General features: G+C 25.4%; 1 protein-coding gene across 1 annotated transcript; it reads left to right on the top strand.

The window, feature by feature from the left end:
* Positions 1-10,998: 10,998 nt before the first annotated feature.
* Positions 10,999-22,210, top strand: LOC113555782 (trifunctional enzyme subunit alpha, mitochondrial). The gene is made up of 12 exons (XM_026960316.1): positions 10,999-11,253; positions 14,613-14,704; positions 14,768-15,040; positions 15,227-15,477; positions 15,969-16,179; positions 16,267-16,442; positions 16,610-16,780; positions 17,221-17,443; positions 18,386-18,595; positions 18,672-18,867; positions 20,638-20,840; positions 21,751-22,210. The coding sequence occupies exons 1-12, from the start codon at positions 11,181-11,183 to the stop codon at positions 21,952-21,954; spliced, it is 2,283 nt and encodes a 760-aa protein (XP_026816117.1). The 5' UTR covers positions 10,999-11,180; the 3' UTR covers positions 21,955-22,210.
* Positions 22,211-22,511: the final 301 nt, after the last annotated feature.

Below are 22,511 nucleotides of genomic sequence, written 5' to 3'. Positions count from 1 at the left end.
GCAATGCTATCTACTCCAAACGTGTTTCAATGCATATTATAGATACAAGTACCTGATATAGGTACGAGGAACTTAAATTTAGGGAGTGTATGTTTCACAGTATAATATTATATAAATCATTAATGAAAACATCATTTTATATTTAGGCTATTATGACTTATTTTAATTAAGTATTTAAGTTTAAGATGAGTATATATTATTGTATATATGTCGTATCCATTTGAGGTTCTTATAACGTTATATCCGTTACGTAAAATGAATAGATATTTCATCCATTTCACGAAATAGATCTTTATACATTTATATACATCGCATAGACGCATAATTACACCACAATATGGATTGTGGATAACTCTAAACATAATGGACATGGACACAATATTACGGAACTTATTCTGTAATCTGTACAACCACATACTCATAGGCGTGTCTAGGCCTCATTCGCAGGTCGTGCACAACAGTGGCATATCCAGGAGGATGGGTTTACTGCACTAAAATTATCAATTTTTATAGTCTTATAAATATAAACGCTACAAGTCCAAATGATGAAAATTAAAAAAAAAATATATGAAATCAAAAACTGAGAAAAAATAAGGTTATATTATGCACCACAATTTATAATGTAAGTTAAATCAAATTTCGCAGGCCATGCCTGTGCAGGACAGGCAAGACCCGTAAACACGCCTATGCACATACTATGTATATATAATAAATGATAATATGTCCATGATATATTTTTTTTTAAATAGATACCTATTTAAATTTTTAATTAAACACTATTAATACTATTTATCTATTAAGCTCATAGTTAAACTTTCTAAGAACTACATTTGTTAGACTGTTAGAGTTAATTATACATTCTAATAAATTCTTAATAAATAGAATTCCAAAAGGCAATAAAGAAATTATAGAAAATAAACATAATCATACTGTTAAACTATAAAACATGATTTATTTATAAATACAAATAAAAAATTTAAATTTAAAGTGAAAAATTGTATTATTTATTTGAACGTATACTAGTAAACAGAACTAGTATACAAAATTAGTAGACCGTCTTTTACGTCAGCAGGCTAAATTATTTTATTTTTCAAACTAAAGTTTGGTATGTGTTGTTTAAAAAGCATTATTTAATATACAAAACAGTAAAAAAAAATATTAAGAAATTAATTAAACACTTGTTGTTTATTGTTTTTTTTTTTTGCTTGATAAAATTATATAGCCTGCTGGCATCGAGAAACTCCTACAATAATTTTTGAATAAAACATTATTGTTGCATAATACTATTATATTTTCAAACAGATCATAAAGTTTTCTATTTGTAATTTTAATTTATACTAATTGAAATGTTTTCACTTTAATAAATTGAGTTTTATGGTTTTGCAAATTGCGGTACTATTATGTTTATTTTTGCTTTTACATAAAATTCTTTAAAATGTATTGGATTGTTTTTTTTTTATTAATTATTTATATTTATTTACTTAATAATTTATTAGAATACATAATAAATAGTTTTTAGTTAAAATTTTATTGAGTTGAATAGTATTGATTGAATTTAATTAAAATATGTTTCTATTTTTAAACACTTTCACAAATGTCGTAGATAATTTTAAACCTATAGTCTGTAATTCATTTCTGAATTTTTTATTCGTAAAATGATTTTTTATTATTGTTAACATATAGATATTGTTGTAAATATTAATCACATTAGGTTTCCATTAGGTTTAGGTAAAAAATCTTACTTTCTTCCAAATAAATATAATGTTCAACATTTCAAATATAAGCTATAATAATGCAACTTCACAAATCTCAATATTTTCCTATATTAGTGATTGGTAATATTACTTACTATTAAATTAAATGTTACTATTTTGAAATAGATTTTATTCTCTTATTGCAAAAGTGCATGCGTATTGAAGCATTTACAAGTGCATAAACATTCTAACCTAACCCTAATAATAATATTATGTAATACAGGAACTCGGGAAATATACATGTACTTATTATTATTACAATAATTGTATGTAATAAAATAATGTATATTATTTTGTGTATAATAATACTATTATGTAGTTGTATATTTTTTGAAATGTTCGAAACGCATATTTATACATGTGCGCGTGTACGTTCTTTCGAAACTGCAGGCAATGGGATTTCATTGTTGGTTTTGAAGCGTTAAAGTTTAATGGCTTTTGGCCATTCGGGAGAGGATGTACCGGCCACGCCTCTCGCTGCAGCCAAACGATATATAACATACAATGAATTAACGACATTATTTGGACCCATTAGTTATCCAAAATTACTTTTCTTCGAATTCCCCGTTGTGTCATTTTCAAATGCACTTAGGTTTGGTTATTAGTCTCGATTTAGTATAAAATCAAACCATATATATATATATATATACTCATACACACATACACCTACATATATAATATTGACAATTGACACGTATAGGGCAGGGGTGGCCAACTTTAATAGACTTGTGATCGACCTCTTGAGTTTTCCCTGGTTGTTGCGATCGATAAAATAAAAAAAAGTTTGTCAATAAACAAAAATATTTTTTATTACACGCGTGTTACACTCATGAGTATTGTTTAGTTTTACAGTTTTACACAACACGTATTTTAATATATTTGATTACAAATTATTACTTTAACTTATTATTATTGTATGTTGTTTTCATTAACCTATATGTTTAACTAATGTACCTTTATATGTAGTAGGTAACGTAAGAAGCTGTACTCGATATCAGTGTATATTGTGTATAATCTCGTTTTTAATAGTTATATTATTGCCTTTTTTTTAAATCTAATTTTATATATTCCTGGATTAAACAAGGGTACACAAATTTACAAAAAAAAAAAAAATTCTTTTCTGATAAAAATCCAAAACTTCAATAAAATGCGAAAGGGAGTCGCGATCTACCTGTTGGCCACCCCAGGTTATAGGGCACACACTATACAGTTCTACATTATATTATATTAGTAGTATATACACATACTACATCAGTGCACTTTACATCATTTTCGTGACACTATCTACAGCTATTATTATATTAAATTTAGATCAAACGAAGTATTAAATTACTATATTAGGTAGTACTCAAAAATTAAAATACCTACAACTGTTATATATATATATATATTTATTATATAGAGCCCGATAGAAGAATTAAGGTGTATATATATGTATACACCGATTTATTATGTGAAAGTATAAACAATATATAGGTGTATAATAATAAAAATAATAAAAATGTTTTATATATTAAATGTATTATTCAATATAAGAAACATTATCATTTAAGAGGTTTAATGTTAATATCTAAAGTTCAAAAATGTAACCCAAGATTCTTCATAAATTGTTCTTACAGTGACTTAAAAAGATTTAGAGATTAATAATTTAGACTATAAAATTTAATCTATACACTTTATAGGTTTATTACGCTCAATTATTTTTTTTTAATAATTTAAAGTTCTAATTTCGATCAAATTGACTGTTAAAAAAAATTAATTTACTTACTATATTGTAATATACAAAGAAATATATTATTCGTACTTCGTACTTCGTAAGGATTAGAATCTTTTCAGTACTCAAATAATAATTTACAATATAGTAATATACAAACAAATTTTCAAAACATTTAGACTAATTTTAAATTATTATGTTGTATATACTTCGAACCTATACTTATCATTCAATGATATTTACTCAAAACTCCATAACAGCTATAATAGCAGTATTCTATTATAAATAATAAACGGGTAAGAAAAAGCATTCAGTAGAGTAATACAGTAAAAATGTGCGAGTATTATTAGAACAATATATTATATTATGCAATCATATTATATAATATATTTTCAATTTATTGTTATCAAAAATTAGTTAAATCTATATCTTATGCGACTTATGCGAAGATAAGTATTATATTTAAATCGTGTATTCCGGATACTCTATAACAAATGGGCGTCAAGCTGTAAGTCAATTTCTGTATAATACTGATTAAATGTTTATAAAATTTTATAACCAACATCGTTATTCATAAAACAAAGTTGTTTTATTGATCTTTGTTTATATTTATAAGAGAGATACACGTATGATGCATTTACATTGCATTTAAGTTTCCTTTAATCAAGATTCGGGAAATCGGGACTAATACAATAAAATAATACCTAGGTTTAGGTACTCGAATTAAAAGATCTTTACATGCTACCGATAGAATTTATTAAAAAACGCTCATAAGACCAAAAATTGTTTACTTCAACTTTTACTTAGTGTAATTAATAATTAATACTTACTTATTATAGTTAAACCTACGAGTTCAAATTCAACTATAGTATTCAATCTTTCGCTGTAACATAGATTAAATGAGTACCAACATTTACAGACATAGGGTACACGTACAGTAAATATACATACTGTTGCAAACACCGCTATTCCACACTTAGAAACTCAATATTATTGTACTTATCGATTATTATATACATGTACAGCGCGTTTTTGCAGACAAGAGTGACTCTTTAACGCCACACACAGATATATATAATGCGTTCGGACATTTGTCAGGATGCTAGAGAGAACGTTTATAAACCGAAAAAAACTTTAGAAAACGCCCCATCAATGTCCCCTGGCGTCCAGTAAACGGAAATTGTCCCTCTGGGTAATCATTTTCTTACCGCCTAGGCAAACTCAGAGAGAGTATGTCGTGACTCGTGGGCCTCCGAAATATATATATATATATATATATATAATATATGATCACACTTCTGAAATCTCCGAGATCCGCCGTCGGGGAGTCCGCGGGGAGTACGCACACACGTATTTATATGTCGCAGACACTCCCATTTTCAATATTCTTGGCAATACAATATTATATATATATATGGCGTATCTCTGTTCCCAAATCGTTATGGTTCGGTCTGCGACGATAATACGAGTATAATACGCATCACTCATCATCATCTGCACACAACGCGTACCTATGCACCACGTGAACGTAACAACTATAACAACCATCTGCAGTGAATAGGTACAGGTGTAATATATTATTATGTATAAGTACTGCGCTCTACCATATATAAATACTTAAACGGTGATAAATGCTCGGAATAGAAACCGGTGGTAACTATATAGCGTCCTATATCCTATCCATTCAACATTGTAGACAGTGGACACATCGATGAGTTAATTAAATTAAGTTAGTTTTAATTTATTAACGTAGAGCGCTAAACAATTTTCTCGTTGATTATTATTTAAAATTTATAGTTGTGTCCCTATATTTTTGTTTTGGTCTTATGAACGTGAAACCATTTATAATAAATATTTTAGACAGTGGCGTACTTAGACCTGAATTTTTTTTTTTTTGGGGGGGGGGGGGGTTAAGGGGTTACAGGAACTAGAAATTTTAGTTTTCTTATAATAAATTAAAATCCAAAAATTTCGGGGGGGGGGAATTTATCCCTCCCGTTAGTACGCCACTGATTTTAGATATTAATATACGGTATACCTAAGTATCACATATATAATATAATATTACCAGCTACTTATGGACTATAGTAGTTGTCGAAGATTGAAAAATGTTTTAAATTTTCGATAATTTCGATATTTTATATATGTTTTACGAGCTCGTTAACGATTTTCATTTTATCTAGATATCTTTCTATCCATTGTCGAATTTAATCCTTAACTATATTACACGTTATTATTATTATTTTGGATTCTGAACAGAGTGATAAATGTATTGATTTTACAATGATGTGTGTTTTTTTTTATTTTTTTTTTTTGTGTCTGTCATCACGTTTTGGAGTAGTAATAACGCTTCGATTTTCGACTTCAGCCCCTCTTTGAATATGAAAATTCATCTATTTGGTACTTTGTGGAGTCAAAAATAAAAAATTGCCAGTGGTTTTCAAAAGCGTCAGGAAAAATCCTGTAAAAATAACGGAAAAACGGGAATTTTTACGCATAACCACTTTTCGACAAAATCGATTTTTTGATTTTGCTGTAACTCAAAAACGAATCATTGTAGATACTTGAAATTTTCACCAAATGTTTATATTAGCGTTATCTATTTAGAATTAAGTTTTCAAAATATTTAGAATTTTTTTAACTATTTATAAGCGATTGAAATTTTTGATTTTTATAAATTTTTTTTTTTGAATTGCCGATAAAAAAATTTGGCTTTCAAAATATCTTTAAAATTTAATACAAGGTTTATTATAAGTTGTACTTATCGTAATAAAAAAAAGTCAAAAATCGTTTGTCACAATTTTTGTTTATAAGCATAATTTTTGTGGTTTATGCCGAAGGTTAAAAAACTCAATACAAGATTATCTATAAATTTTCCTTCAAGTAACTGTAAAAAAAAAAATCCAGCGTCAATAAAGAAAAAAATGTATGAGCGTATGAAATTTAATTTTTTACGAAATCGCGCAAAATAACGATACATTACAACTTAAATATAGGTATAATTATTTAATATATCCTAAAAATTATCTTTGACTGATAAATCATCTCCGTTCAGAATCGTTTTTCGTATTCAATGATACCTGTCATTGCATTCAAATTTAACACAAACAATATAGTGACCAGTGACCAACTCTCCATCACTACTATATACAGCAGAGCAATACCCACTTGCCCACTCAGCTTTTTTTTAATCTTTTAAGCGCAATAGATGTATTTTATACAATAATTTGGCTTACATAGAAATCAATGTAGAATTTATACATATAATATTATAAAAAAATAGTAAAACATAGGTTTTATAAGACCTAAAGTAAATTTATAATACTAAGTAAATATACGAGTATTTGCTACTTTAAAACTTTGTAAAGTATATGAATACTTAAACATTTTTGTAGGTGGACTAATAAGGAAAAATTATTATCATATAATAACTAGCAAATTTAATTAGGTACTACCTATTAAGTATATTTTATTTATGTTAAAAGTTAAATACATTAAATATATTTATATTATTTTTTATAATGCAGTAAGAATACAACGTCGACAGCAAGAACGGTATGGTATATGCGACCATATAAATTATTATAACTATTAAATGCAAATAATAATTTTCATTTCATTTAGACAAAATTATATTTTTACACAAATAAAAAAAAAACATAACCAACGTTTTAATTAATTACCCCTAGTATTTAAACTTGACACGGTTACGGCAGTAGGTGCTCGGTGAGTCCGCGGTGAGCCGGTCAGTATAAAAAAAAACAACACGAATTTCACTATTTGTGCGGTGTATTTTTATTAATGATAAACAACGGTACACAATAGCTAGCTGTTAAATGTTACTATGTCAGGTGTTGACGACATTAAAGAGAATACACAATTATGCTTTACGGGGTCTTACGGCTAACTTTTTCGTTGCGTACCGTGTCAAACTTCTTATTCGCAAATACCGTTATTAGCGTTATTTGATGAAAAAATTTTTCAGCAAGAAGTAAGACACTTTCTATGTTATGTGAAGACTGAAGACTGAAAACAATATATATTTTATTACTAATCTCAAATCGGTATTTAACAAAATCGGTTATGCATGGTTTTTACATGATGTGTACCTCAAATATATGTGACACGTGTTGCTCGTTTAATTGCACAAAATTCATCCGTCGACTAAGTCGCAAAGTCGGAGTAATAGTCTTACACATAGATATATATAATAATAATTATAGTTAAAAATTATACATACATTTTTTTATTATACAATTTATACTTAACAAATTAGAAACAATGTGTATAGCTATAATATTAATACCATTCCGTGAACATTTTGTAATAATAAATAAATCCAAACTTTTAGCATAAAACAAAAGATTACGGTATTTATGCAAGTCTAATATGACTAAACTAATAAAAGAAAGTCTAGGCGATAGCATAAATATTAATGGCGAAGAAATTAAAAACCTAGATGAAATTTGTGACTCGTGTTTATGAGAAAAATAAAAATGGTTATCACTTAAACAAACAGTAGCGCTCTCAGATCATTACTAACATATTATGTTCATCAATTATGGCTCACTAAATGGATGTAAAAATGTTTTTTTTTAATTGTTTTTTTATAAAAAAAAAATATACATATTATTATCTGATGGAAACCACCAAGAGGACATAGTCACAGAATAATGAGTATAAATAAATTAAAAGGATCCTTATAGATAATATTATGAACTAAAGCAAACAAGTAAAATAAATGCAGAAATTAAAGTATCATGCCAAATGCAAATAAGTCATACTAATCATAGTGTTCAAAAATCAGATAATGATTATAGTTTATATATTAAATTATAAAACAAATAATACTATTAAATATGCAAGTTATCTTAGTACCTTATATTTATTGTATATTATGATGATAATACCATACACATCAGTGGCGTAATCAGGATTTTTTTCGGGGAGGGCTGATCAATTTTTATAAGTACAATTTAAGATTTTTCTAGTGATTCTCATAGATCATTAAATATTAAAATAATTTTTAAATTTTCTTGATATTTCGGGGGGGGGGGGGCTGTTTAAATATGAATACCTATATGCAATGTTAATTGGAATAAAAACATAATGACAGTTTTTAAATAGATTTTAAAGACACCAAACAACCAAACTGAACAGTAATGTAACACTTGAAACTTATTTTACAATGTAAGGTTTATATAAATTATAAACTTTATTATCGTTAGTCAAAATTTTTGTTTATAAGAGTTTAAGGTTCAAATGTTTACGAAATACTTCAAAATCGCGAACATTTGCAAGGAATTTTGAAATTGAAAATGTATAAAGTTTTAGCAATTTATACCTTAAGTTAAAAAACCCAATACAAGGTTCTCCATAAGTTTTCCTTCAATAACTGTAAGAAAAAAACTACAGCATCGATACAAAAAAAATAATTTATGAGCGTAAAAATTTAAATTTTTACGAAATAGCGTAAAATAACGATAAAACGATTTAAGATATTTGTTGTTAATCAAAAAGTATAAGTTATAGAAACTTGAAACTTTCACCAGTAGTTGATATTGGCATTTTCTTCGAATAATTTTCTTTTCAAAATATTTCACTATATTATAATATAATAATTAATAATATTTTTATGCTATAGTTATGGGCATTTGAAATATTCGATTTTTTTAACCTTGCCAGATGAAAGTATGTAACCTAAATATAGGTTTGTAATAATTTATGTCCTAAATCCTACTTAATAAATATGTTACAATTTAAATAATATAGGTAATACAATATATTTTATATATCTTAGATTGACAAATCATTTCCGTTCAGAATCAGTTTTTCGTATACAATGATACATATCATTGCATACGAATTTTACACATCCATATCAGTTACCCACTCGACACCTAATGCACAACAGAGCGGTATCCACATGCTTACCTTTTTTTTCCTAGTGTTGACCATTTTTAAAGTACAATCTAGATCAAACTTCTATTCGAAACCAAAGTTGAAAGTTATTTTTTCGACTACTTTTTATAGGTAGGTAATAATACATATTATACAAAAAACATAGGTACATCATTATAAAATTAATACAATCTAAAAAATAAAAATAATTTCCCCATAATAAGGAGTAAAATTCAAAATGGACTGTTAAAAATACTAACAACATTGCTCTCATATAGTAGTGCAACTGGCAAGTGACTAAAACTACACAATTTATTATTGAGGCTACAATACCTACCTACTACGTTTTCAAAGATGGATTTGTCCAAATAGTTTACTTAACTATTAACTTACTAAATTTATTTTTTAATTAACGTGAAATTAACGAATTTATTTTTCATTTTAAGAAATAAGTTAAATTAATTTATTTTTTTTACATTCACCATGTTAGTAGTTTTAATGTCAAAAAATATATTTATTGTGAATTTATTAATTAAAAATGTTATTTTTCCAATCCATCTGGACTCTAACGGAACACTCTGTATATATTAGAAAATATAGAAATACTGTATGTTGTATGAAGTATAAGCATTATAGTCTATAATTTAGTTGTATGTTGATAAGAAATAAAGTACGCTAAAAAATTACTTTTTTTTAACTTCATAAAAAGTTTAAAAAAAATGTGTATTTACTTTTAACTTATTTGAGTTAAAAAAAAATCATTAACTTGCCCAGCTTTGGTAATATGTGTAGGCATAGCTATTAGCTACAGAGTGAACGAATCAAATAATCAACGCGTACCTAACGATTTATTATCCGTGTGATAAGTGATTACCGTTATATTTTTAATGGCATTCCATAAACGTTTATCATTTTTACAGCGAGTGGATATTATTATGTCTATTTAGGTATTAGCGCATATTATATAATATGAATTATTAATTATTGCGGTAGGCCAATGGGTGGTGTTGTAAGCAATGAGATACCATGAGAATTATTAATGGGGAAAAAAATAATAGTGTTAACTGTAGTCAAGTATGGTAAAGTTTATAAAAACATTTTAAGATTGATTAGTTCCATGCAATATTGACTATACTCAACAAATGAACGAAATTTACTAAGTATTCTGTTTTTGAGAATATTCTTCGAAAACGTTACCATCATAATTTAATGTCATTATTGTCATTATTCACATTAATGGTATATTATTGTGTTTTATTTATTACTATTAGTCGTTAGGTATTAGGTGGGTGAATATTTACTATTTATTTAGCCGTGGCAAAATTAAAATTACGCTGACGGCGGACTTTGTAACATCAAGACAATGACAATCATCGACCGATTCGATCGTATTATTGTTGACTGTTTCGTTGGTTAGAAATTTAGAATATCATTTCCTGGTTTCGACAGCCGCCGCCGAGTAAAGTCCGACGTCCGAGTCCGAGTGCCAGTACCATCAGTCATCGGCATTCGCCCCACCGTGAGTTTTGTGGCATTCGCGTTCGTGTGTTATCACAACGAAAAAATTTCGTCTCGTTATCATTATCAACTACGGCACGCATATGTGGACTGTAGTGTGATGACTGATAACGCCGTTGGCCTTACAAAGTTACAAGACGTGTGTGCGTGCGTGCGTGATTTTCTTCAGTTTCATTCGTCACGTATGACATTGCTGTGAATCGTTTTGGGCAGCTTCTTTTCATTCCGTCTGGCGATCCATTTCATCCTTAAGCGTGCCCGCACACACACACACACACACACACTCACACACGATGGCGTTGTGCAGACTTGTGGGTATTTCGAACGAAATGTCGCTGATCAACGTCAAGCGAGCCCTGACAACAGGTATCTATGAACTGAATATCATAAAACAATAATCATCTATATTATATAATATTGTATGATTAGTATATATCAATAATATGTCGTTGTTACTGTTGTTGCTCTACATCTAATGTCCACAGCAGTGTTGAATCGAGCGAATCGATTGCTAAACCTAACAATACTAACAAAGCTTTGTACAAAAGTAAATCATACATGTACCTACCATCAAAGTATTATAATAAATGTATTCAGAGACTAATTAATACATTTTCCGCATTCCTCTAGTAATTGATGGTATTCATTACATGGCTTTTTTTTCCTAAGCATACACAATTATCTTATTTAAGCAATAAAACAATGTCAAGTTTGATTTGTAGGTGTTTAGAAGGATAAAGTTCATAAAAAATAGTCTGAGGAACTAGATATCATAAAAATGTTTTTCATACTCATCTATATTATGTTATGTTTGTACATTTCATTTTTTAAATATTTTACTTTATTGTTAGGCTCTAAAACAATTATAAAAACTCAAAGATGAAGTTATTGAGATATGCTACTACAAAATATTTAATATATAATATAATGTTTGAAATTTAATTACCTTAATATTTATGTGTATTGTAAGCCACTTGTTTACTCAGTATATCTTTATATTTTTTCATAGTTTTAGGTCTCCTTCAGTTTTTTGTAAATAGGTATATTATCATTATCTATATTAAAATTATTAATGTATTTAAAAATAAATAAAAAACTTTTTTGTTTCAATAATTTTCTAGGAAATTAATAAGGTAATTTTAATGAGTTAAAATAGTTTTTATGGGTCATCTAAAAATGATCATCCAATCATTGTATTAACTTCCTGGTTGTATTTTAAAAAGTCCTTGAAACTATTTTAATAATAATTCAATTTTCAATCATGATTATAAATAAAAAAGTATTTATTTATTTCTCATTAATAAGTAACATTTTATTATAATTAAATAAGTTTAGGCATTTTATTTGTTTTACAGTTATAGTTTTGATATTATCAGAATATTATTAATGTATATAGAGCCCTTAAGAAGTTTACAACTTGTTAATTCTGTCTTTCCTGTATGTAATTATAATTGGTAAATAAGTAACATAATAAACCTAATATAAGTTTTTAAAGTATTTTACCAATTTAAGTTTAAAATTGTCATAAATAAATTACTATGTAGTATCAAAGGATGTAATAATATTATTTCTTTAGATAGATTAAGGTATCTATAACATTTTTTATAAATACCTAAATAATAAGACTATTGGTAAATACAATTTTGTAAAAAATAATTTTTAAACAAATAAAATATGTATATTATTATATTCTGTTTAAATAATTATTATTGATTTTGATTAATTTTCAATTAAATTAATTATTCTTAATTTTTATCAATATAATATTATTTAATATAAATTTATTCAGCTTATGCTGGATTGCATAAGAAATTTATTAATTTAATGGTTCATTAGTCATGATCCATTAAACTATGATGTTTAAGAGACTATTATATCACTATTGATTCCTAAAATGTTCAGTGATTGTTTGTACAATCCAGCATTAGTCTATTAAAATATATGCCCTTCAAAATAAGAAAATTGGGCAAGCGTGTACTACTCAGCTGTATTGTAGATATTGAGTAGGTCAGTGTGATGGATATGTTAAATTAGAATTTAATGATACTTGTATGCTAAAAAAAAATTCTGAGTAGAAATGGCCTATCAACCCCTATATTTCATATTGTATGTTATGTTTTTAATATTGTTACTTGGTAAAGTAATATATTTTACTATTAGTAATATAGTAAGCTGAATTAATTTTTGCTGAAAATATTATTGGGTATTTGGGTACATAAATTATGATAATATACCTAAAAGATATATGTGTTATATGTGTATATATGAAGAATATTTTTGAACTATAACAAAATAACAAATATTGTTTCATTTGTGGTTTAAATATTTAATTTTGTTCAAATTTCAACTTAAAATGTCTAAACATTTTTTTTATAATTTTTTGATTTTAGTATAAATTATTTATGAAGCACTTTTTATTAAATTTTCAAATCTTAGCTTGTAACAAATAAAGTGTACAATTTATAAATTTTCTGCTGTAAAATAATTTGGATTTTTTGATTGACTGATTTTTATGAACTTTTTGTGTTTTAAATATTTTTATATATTTATAAGAACAACCTATGTGGGATCTTCAATTAGAATTTCAAAGTTTTTAATGAGCAAAAAAAAAAGTACTATATTTACAAAAATAAAATTAAAAATATCAATTATCTATAGATAACTCAAAAAGAATCAAAGATTTTGAAAATCTCATGCATAGAAGATGAAGCATTTTTCAACTACTAATAATTTATGTATATATGATTATATAAACAGATGAAAAAAAAATCAATAATTTTAATACTCGCTCTGAATATATTATAATAGGTATTAATAATTTATGAAATATAAATAAAATTTATTATATTAGCTATGTATGTATAGCGGAAACTTTTTTTATTCTGAAATTAAAATTGAAAAACTTAATTAATTGAGGTTAATTAAATTAATTAAATTAAAAAAATTAAATTCTTTATTCTATCAATCTTCATAAATTGTTCAAGATATTCGACTATTTGAGTACTATTATTAGGTATTCAAAAACCATGTATTAAATATATCGTTTAAGTATACATTATATTTCCAAAAGTGAGGAAAATATTTGATTATTTTAATTAAATTTAACAATGCTGTTTGATAAGGTAAAAATGTATTGTTTAGGTAAATTATAATATTTAAATCTATAAATTCCTCACCATTAGTTAAAACTAGTATAAGACATGAGTTATCAATGTTTTTGATTAATCTGAAAATGAATCATTTTTATTAGACTATAGATAATTAAATAAGAAAGTTTATTATTGTTGTAACAAACAAGAGTAATTTAAATATAATGACATATTTTTTTATAATCGATTAAATATAATAATGTATTAAAATTCTAGTAAAAATTCTCTTGATAAAAACATTCTACTTTATTTTTTATATATGGTTTATTGACAATAATTAAAATACTACAATATATATTTTTATTTATTACCTAAATAATAGTAACTATTTTATAATCTTACCAAATTTCTTTGGTTGTTAATTAAGTCTTTCATTTCTTAATGAATTAATTATATTCTCCAATATCAAAGCATAGAACATGTATTGGTTTTCTTTAAACATAGAAATTGACTAACAATTACACAACATTATAATTTAAAAATACGATAAAAGTTATATTGTTATCATCAAATATTTCATTGTATTATAATTTATTGACAATTTTTATTGGGAATAATTATTTTTTATTTTTATAGGCCGAAGATTATTGAGTCAAGATGTTAAACATACTTCATCAAAAGTTATTGATGATATTTTAGTTATAACTTTAAACACCCCAAACTCAAAAGTGAGTTTATAAATATATAAAAATTGTTTGTTAAAAAAACTAATTAATTACAAATAATTGTAGGTAAATTCTTTGTCTCATGATGTAATGGATGAATTACAAACTAATTTAAATAAAGCATCTCAAGATCCAACAATCAAAGGTAGTGTTATCATATCTGGTAAACCTAACTGTTTCATTGCTGGTGCTGATATATCTATGCTAAAAGCATGCCGGACTGCTGAAGAAGTACATAAAATATCCCGCGATGGTCAAAATATGCTTAATCAAGTTGAAAGATCAACAAAACCAGTTGTAGCAGCAATTATGGGATCATGTTTAGGAGGAGGACTTGAAGTAAGAGTTATATTTATAATTTTTCATTAATGAAAGTTTCTATGATAATACATTTCTAAGATAAAATATTTAATCATAAAAAATAATTCATAAACATAAATAAATAATTTTTGTCTTTAGTTGTACCTATGTTTATTTATTTTAATGTATAACAGAAATGTTCATTTAATATAAACATTTTTTTAGGTTGCAATGGCTTGTCATTACCGAATTGCTGTAAAAAGTAAAAATACTGCTCTTGGTCTGCCTGAAGTTATGTTAGGATTATTACCAGGTGGTGGTGGTACTCAACGTTTACCAAAATTAGTAGCTATGCCTACTGTATTAGATATGGCTCTAACTGGTAAATCATATAGAGCTGATAAAGCTTTAAAAGTTGGTTTGATAGATCAACTTGTAACTCCTCTTGGGCCTGGTTTAAGCTCACCTACAGAAAGGTTTGATTCTTAATTACAATTTAATATAATTTATGTATTTAATTGTGAAGAGGATGTCAGCGTAGTATTTGCTATCTCTTTCTAACTCACGCGCAACATAGCACATTTTACGTTCACAAAAATGATTATAACCATATTAATTTCTCAAATTAAAGTGAAATGACCTATTATAAAATTTAAAGTTAAGAACATTATTTAGGGCATCTCATAGGCATTTTATTATATTTTTATTTTAAAGCGAATTATGAGTTTTTTAAGATAAAAAATTTTAAATTTTAAAATACTCATAACTCGCTTTAAAATAAAATATAATAAAACACCTATGAGATGCCCTTAGATAATATTCTCACTCATTGAGAAATTAATATGGTTATAGTCATTTTTGAGAACGTAAAATTTGCTATGTTTCGTTTAGGTTAGAGAAGACAACAAATACTACGCTAGCATCCTCTAAATTAGTAATAAGTAATAACATTATACATTTATTTCAGGACATTAGAATATTTGGAAGAAATTGCTGTTGATGCAGCCAAAAAATTAGCGTCTGGACAAAAATTAACAAAAAGAAATAAGAACAAGACCATAATTGATAAAGCAATTGATTTAGCATTACAACAAGAATGGCTACGAGAAAAATTTTTTGATAGTGCTAAGGGCAAAGTTTTAAAAATGACTGGTGGTTTATATCCTGCTCCTTTGAAAGTAATTTTATGTATTTTTTTAAAAACCAGATATACTTTTTTTTATTATGTGAAAAAGTCATTGTTAAAATAAATATGATAATTTTAGATAATTGAAGTCATCAAAACTGGAATTGCTCAAGGTAGTACAAAAGGTTATGCCGCAGAAAGTAATGGTTTCGCTGAATTAGCTATGACACCACAAAGCAAAGGTTTAATTGGATTATTTCAAGGACAAACTGAATGCAAGAAAAATAAATTTGGAGAGCCTAAAGTTGCTTTAAAGTTAGTGAATTTGTTTCTAAATTATGAGTAAAAATAAGAAAAAGCCATATTATCAATTAAAAATTAATGTACTTTAATATATATAAATGTATTTATTACTTTATTTAGTGTTTATCAATTGATTTTCATTTGTAAAATTATTTAATCAAAATTAATTTATCTTATAGAACTGTTGGTGTTCTTGGTGCTGGTTTAATGGGTGCTGGAATAGCTCATGTGACTGTTGACAAAGGTTTACAAGTAATACTTAAAGACACAAATAAAGAAGGTCTTGCTAAAGGTATTGCACAAATTGAAAAAGGTCTTACTGGTGCTGTTAAACGCAAGAAATTAACTGCGTAAGTACTTTTATAATTTTTTATTTTTAGTAAGCTATAATACTAAGAGGACGACACTTTTAATATCATCTTTAAACTAGCATTAAAGTGATGTTATCTTAATTGTTACAACACATACAGATACAATGTCCTATTAAATTGTTTTTTTACGTTCAATACAAAAAAATATCATTGAACCCACATCATTGACTATATTCATAATTATTAATATTATTTAATTGTTAAACTAAAAGCATATGTTTTATATATATTGAATCAAAGTTTAAAATATTAAAATATTTTAAATAAATATAAAATGTCTGAATTGTAATTACATTTTTAGACCAATTAAAAATAAAAATAAATATATATAGTATAATTACAATATTTTGCTTCATTTTTATGTTTTTAAAATAAATGTTTTGTTTTCTATTATACATATTTTATTATATTTACTACAGGATAGAAAAAGACAGATATGTATCTGATTTAACCTCTACATTATCGTATGAATCTTTTTCAAAAGCAGATATTGTCATTGAAGCAGTATTTGAAAATATTAAGATAAAACATCAAGTTATTAAAGAACTTGAACAAGTTGTACCAAAACATTGTATTATTGCAACTAATACAAGTGCTATACCAATTGGAAAAATATCAGAGGGTAGTAGTCGTCCTGAAAATGTAAGATTTACTATTTAATTATCAATTGTTAATAACTATATCCATTTATTAATTTTTAACAAGTATTTAACTAAATACAAGTCTGTTTAGTTTTTATTTGAAATAGAATCTAAGTATAAAATTTGGAAAATTGTTTAGTAACGTTTTTAATATAAATGTAAAAATAACTTGAATTAGATAGTAATTTTGTTAAAAATTATTTTTTATTCATACTAAAATTGTCTTAAAATAACTAATGATGTGTAATATTAAATTATATCATTATTCAATTTCATAATTAAATATGATTATATAATATAATATTGGAATTTTAAAATGTAATAATAAAGAAAAACTTATTTTAGCTGAATAATAAAAAAAATTATTTTTATTATATTTATCATTATTTAATAATAATCAAAGTTCTATAAATATCTATTATTCGTTACGACTTGATAGTTCCAATGCTTAAAAAAACATGTTCAAAACAAAAATAATGTATTTCCTTTTGTATGTGTATTATGCAAAATAATTTTTTATCAAATTTGTTTTCTCTCTGACCCACGCTCAAGCAAATTTTACAATTACAATAATTACTATAACCATATTAATTTATATAATTAGAGTGAATAAAGTTAAGAACATTATCGAAGGCATCTCATAAGTGTTTTATTGTATTTTAATTTTAAAGCAAGTTATGAGTATTTTAAGATGTATAAACAATTTAAAATTTTAAAATACTCATAACTCGCTTTAAAATAAAAATATTATAAAATGCTTATAAGATATCCTAGATAATGTTCTTAACTTAACATTTTATGAGAGGTTATTTCACTCATTTGAGAAATTAATATAGTTTTAGCAATTATTGTGAATATAAAATTTGCTATGTTGCATGTGAGTAAGATAGAGATAACAAATACCATGTTAAAATCCTCTGAAGTGAATAGTATTATTTTTCAGGTTGTTGGTATGCATTACTTTTCTCCCGTTGACAAAATGCAACTTTTAGAAATTATAACGACTGATAAGACTTCAAAAGAAACTGCTGCTGCTGCTGTATCTTTAGGTTTAAAACAAGGAAAAATTGTAATCGTTGTAAAAGACGGCCCAGGATTCTATACTACACGTATTTTGAGTACAATGTTATCTGAAGCAATGCGATTATTGCAGGTACAATCCTTTAAATAAATAAATATAAATAATAATAGTTATTATTTCATATAATTAAGAGCAATTTCAATTTTAGGAAGGTGTAAATCCAAAACAATTAGATAAAATCACTAAAAGTTTTGGATTCCCGGTTGGTGCTGCAACATTGTCAGATGAAGTTGGTATTGATGTTGGTTATCATATTGCAACTGATTTAGCAAAGGTGTTTGGTGAACGATTCAGTGGTGGTGATCTTAATGTCTTAAAAAGCATGGTAGATAGTGGCTTCTTAGGTAAGAGATTTTGGTGAAGTTCTAAAAATTTATCTTGTGACTAAATATCTTATATAAATTATAATATAATATAAATTTAAATAGAACGAGTCGTGGCACATCATGGCAAAGAACTAAATTTTATAAAATTGACTAATAATTTTAGAAAGTATATTAAAATTACAATTACACCTATATTGTAAACACATAAATACATTTTAAATTACAAACCAGGGAAGTAGTTTTTCTGTATATTCTATGTTCTATTCAAAATTAAATTAAACCTCGATAGTGACCAACCTGTTTTTGTCGGGCGGCGGTCAGACAACATCTGTTTATCAATCCCACTGAGTCAACTACTTGTACATCAGCTATGTAGTTAATCCATGCCCATGTGCACAAATTGGTCACTAAGGTCTGATCTTATTCCAAATAAAGTATTGTAAGTTTCAAGTGTACTTTTGTCATTTAGTTGTTCATTGTTAAAGACATGCTAAATTTGAATTCTATGATAAATTATGCCATATAAACAAAGATTCTAATCAGAGTTAGTCTTTTATGTCGAAGGATATTTTATAGTTAATTTATGTTAGTATTTGTAATTAATTTTTCTATGAATATGCAATACTGTGTGTTGATCTATTTTTAACAAAAGCCTTGTATATATTATATTTTACATAATAATTATATTATAAAATATTATTAGCTGTTTTTTTTCAACTTATAAGTTAAGTATCAACTTACAGAACAATGTGTATTCTGTATAGAAAATAATTATATACATATTGGCAAAAAGTTTTGTTATTTCAGATTAATTTTTTTTAATTACAATATAAATAACTAAAATCATTATTTTTTGTTTAAATTTCTTATTTTATTAAAATGTAAACACCAAATGTCTATAACAAAAAATTAGCTTATATTATTAAAATAAAAAATATTATGAACTTTAACTACAACAAAATGTTCAAATGTTTATGATTTTGACTAATTTAATCAAAATTAAAATTCTAACGTAAAATTGTGCATTTGTATTTAAGTTATTTTTAAATTGAACCTTATTTTATTAAATTTGGTAGCGAGTTTTTTTTTTTTGATCATACATTAACACTTTAATTATCATGAATAGAAAAATTAATCAAGATAGAATGATTTCTTAGATAAATATTTTTCAAATAACAACAAAATTAGTCATTTAAGATTATATTACAGTTGAATATCATCAAAATTTGTTATGTTCATAAGACACATATATCATTAAACAACAAACAATTTTTATAAATCCGAGTAAGAAAACTTAGGAAATATTTTACCCAATTGCTAAGCTTTGGGTATTAAAATAAACATTTTTATGAAATTTCAACTATATAAAGAAATTTACATGTATTCATAATTTTGATAATAACTGTGTAATATTTTGAATTTGGCGTTCATAATAAAAAATATAAAAAAATTAAATTAAAATAAATTATTCTTAAATTAATACATTAATCATTCTACTTAGAATTTGATAGTATAACATAATATTTTAATAAGAACAAAATATAAATAAAGTATTATAATAATGCAATATTTAGGCTTAATTGTCAATTTTTGTAGTTTTTTTTTTATTTTAAAAACTAAAAAATATGTAGTAGTATGTTTATATTTTTGAAGTATCCCCTAATCATAGTCCACAGCATCATGGTTAAGACTCATTGGATTTAATCACTAATATGTTTATTATAAGAAAATAAAAGATGTTTGCCAAAATAAATTGTATTTATCTTTTATTTTATTACATAATTTTAGGAAGAAAATCTGGTAAAGGTTACTTTGAGTACAAAGTTGGTACCAAAAGTAGACCAGAAAATACTGAAGCTATCAGTTTATTGGAAAAATTCAAGCTTCAACCTAAAGGGGAACAATCTGTTGAAAACCAACAACTTCGTATGGTATCCAGATTTGTAAATGAGGCAGTTTTATGTTTGGAAGAATCAATTCTGAATAGTCCGGTATGTATGCCTTAAACTTAGTTATATTTATATCATTACATTTTATTGTTTTGAACTTATTCAATTGTTTGGTATAAACCAGGGGTGGGCAACTGGCGGCCCGCGCTACATTTTCAATTTACATCATACAATTTCAAAGTCAATCGTCTATGCTAAATTAAAATGCATATTTTGAATGACCTTTTTTTTGCTCTCCACTCTTACCCGCTAAATTTTAATTTTCTAAAAATTGGCCCTCTAATAACTTTCAATTGCCTATCCCTGGTATAACCCATTGTTGACTTTTTATTACAGAATATATTTTTAAGTATAAATTATATTATTATTAATTAATACCTTACCATGCACATTTTGAACCCACTTTTAAAACCCATATATACATTAGTAATTAAAAACAGTATATGTATATCTAATGAACTTCTAAATAAATAATTTTCTTGTTTCTTGATAAAAAATATAGTGTATTGAAATGGTTTTTATTACCAATTATAAATATAAATATAATAACACTCAATTATCAATACATATATCAGGATCTAGTTTATGGTTTTCATTTTTTATACCAGCAATATAACTTTCTTGCATTCATATTTTATGTTTTCCTATGGTTTCTAATAAAATTAATTGAGTTGCATTTAAAGGGATAATAATTATTAAAATTTATTTTTAATATTTTCTCTTATAAAAAAGTAATAAAAAATTGTGAGCCCATATGACATATGCCGTAATTTTAAAAGCTCTACTGTTTTTAACTTAAATTTTTGTTTTTTTTTTTTTACCTTATGAATACTTTTTGTTGTTTTCAACTTATTTATTATTTTAGAAGTATGAAACTATGATAAAATATTAAAATAAGTATGTTCTAATAATATATTTTGTAATTATTTTATTTTACAATCAAATTTTTCAGACTGAAGGTGATATTGGTGCTGTATTTGGTCTTGGATTCCCTCCGTTTTCAGGTGGTCCATTTAGATGGGTTGATTGGTATGGTGCTGATAAACTCGTGTCAAAAATGCAAACATTCCAAAACGATTATGGTCTACCATTTAAACCTTGTCAATTATTGTTAGATCATGCTAAGGATAAATCAAAAAAGTTTTATCCATCATAAGTGAAGAACAATATTGTATATTACTTCTTAAAAATTCAAAAGTGAATTTGATTTTCTAAATTTATACTTAAAAGCTTAATAATAAATATACTAAGAGATTAGGGATTGCATATATATTCATATGCTCATTATTTTTTTAAATTGTTGGTTATTTCAAGTGTTAAAATATCTCAGTGATTATTATATATTTATTATTATATCATTAAAAATTTTGTTTGAATACCTATAAAAAAAATAATATATTTTTCCAAAAATATATCCTTGTATTTTTATTTTGTTACACTCATTATAAAGACAGTATATACATTGTAAGTATGTTCTATCTTTATTTTATATAAATGTATATATCAAGAATTTATGGTTCAAGTTAAATTAAATAGTTCTAATAATTTTAATTATAATTTTTAATTTTTAAACAATTTTTTTTATTAACTTATCAAGTTGATACTTTTATTATTATTTTTACTTTTAGCCTCAATTACGTTAGTGAAGATACATATATAGAGCCACGATTATATTCATTTGCAGAGCCTTGTTATCAATTATATACTATCAGT

This window comes from Rhopalosiphum maidis, chromosome 3 (assembly GCF_003676215.2).
Source record: "Rhopalosiphum maidis isolate BTI-1 chromosome 3, ASM367621v3, whole genome shotgun sequence".
NCBI classification, from domain to species: domain Eukaryota; kingdom Metazoa; phylum Arthropoda; class Insecta; order Hemiptera; family Aphididae; genus Rhopalosiphum; species Rhopalosiphum maidis.
This window is presented reverse-complemented; position numbering and strand designations above follow the sequence as displayed.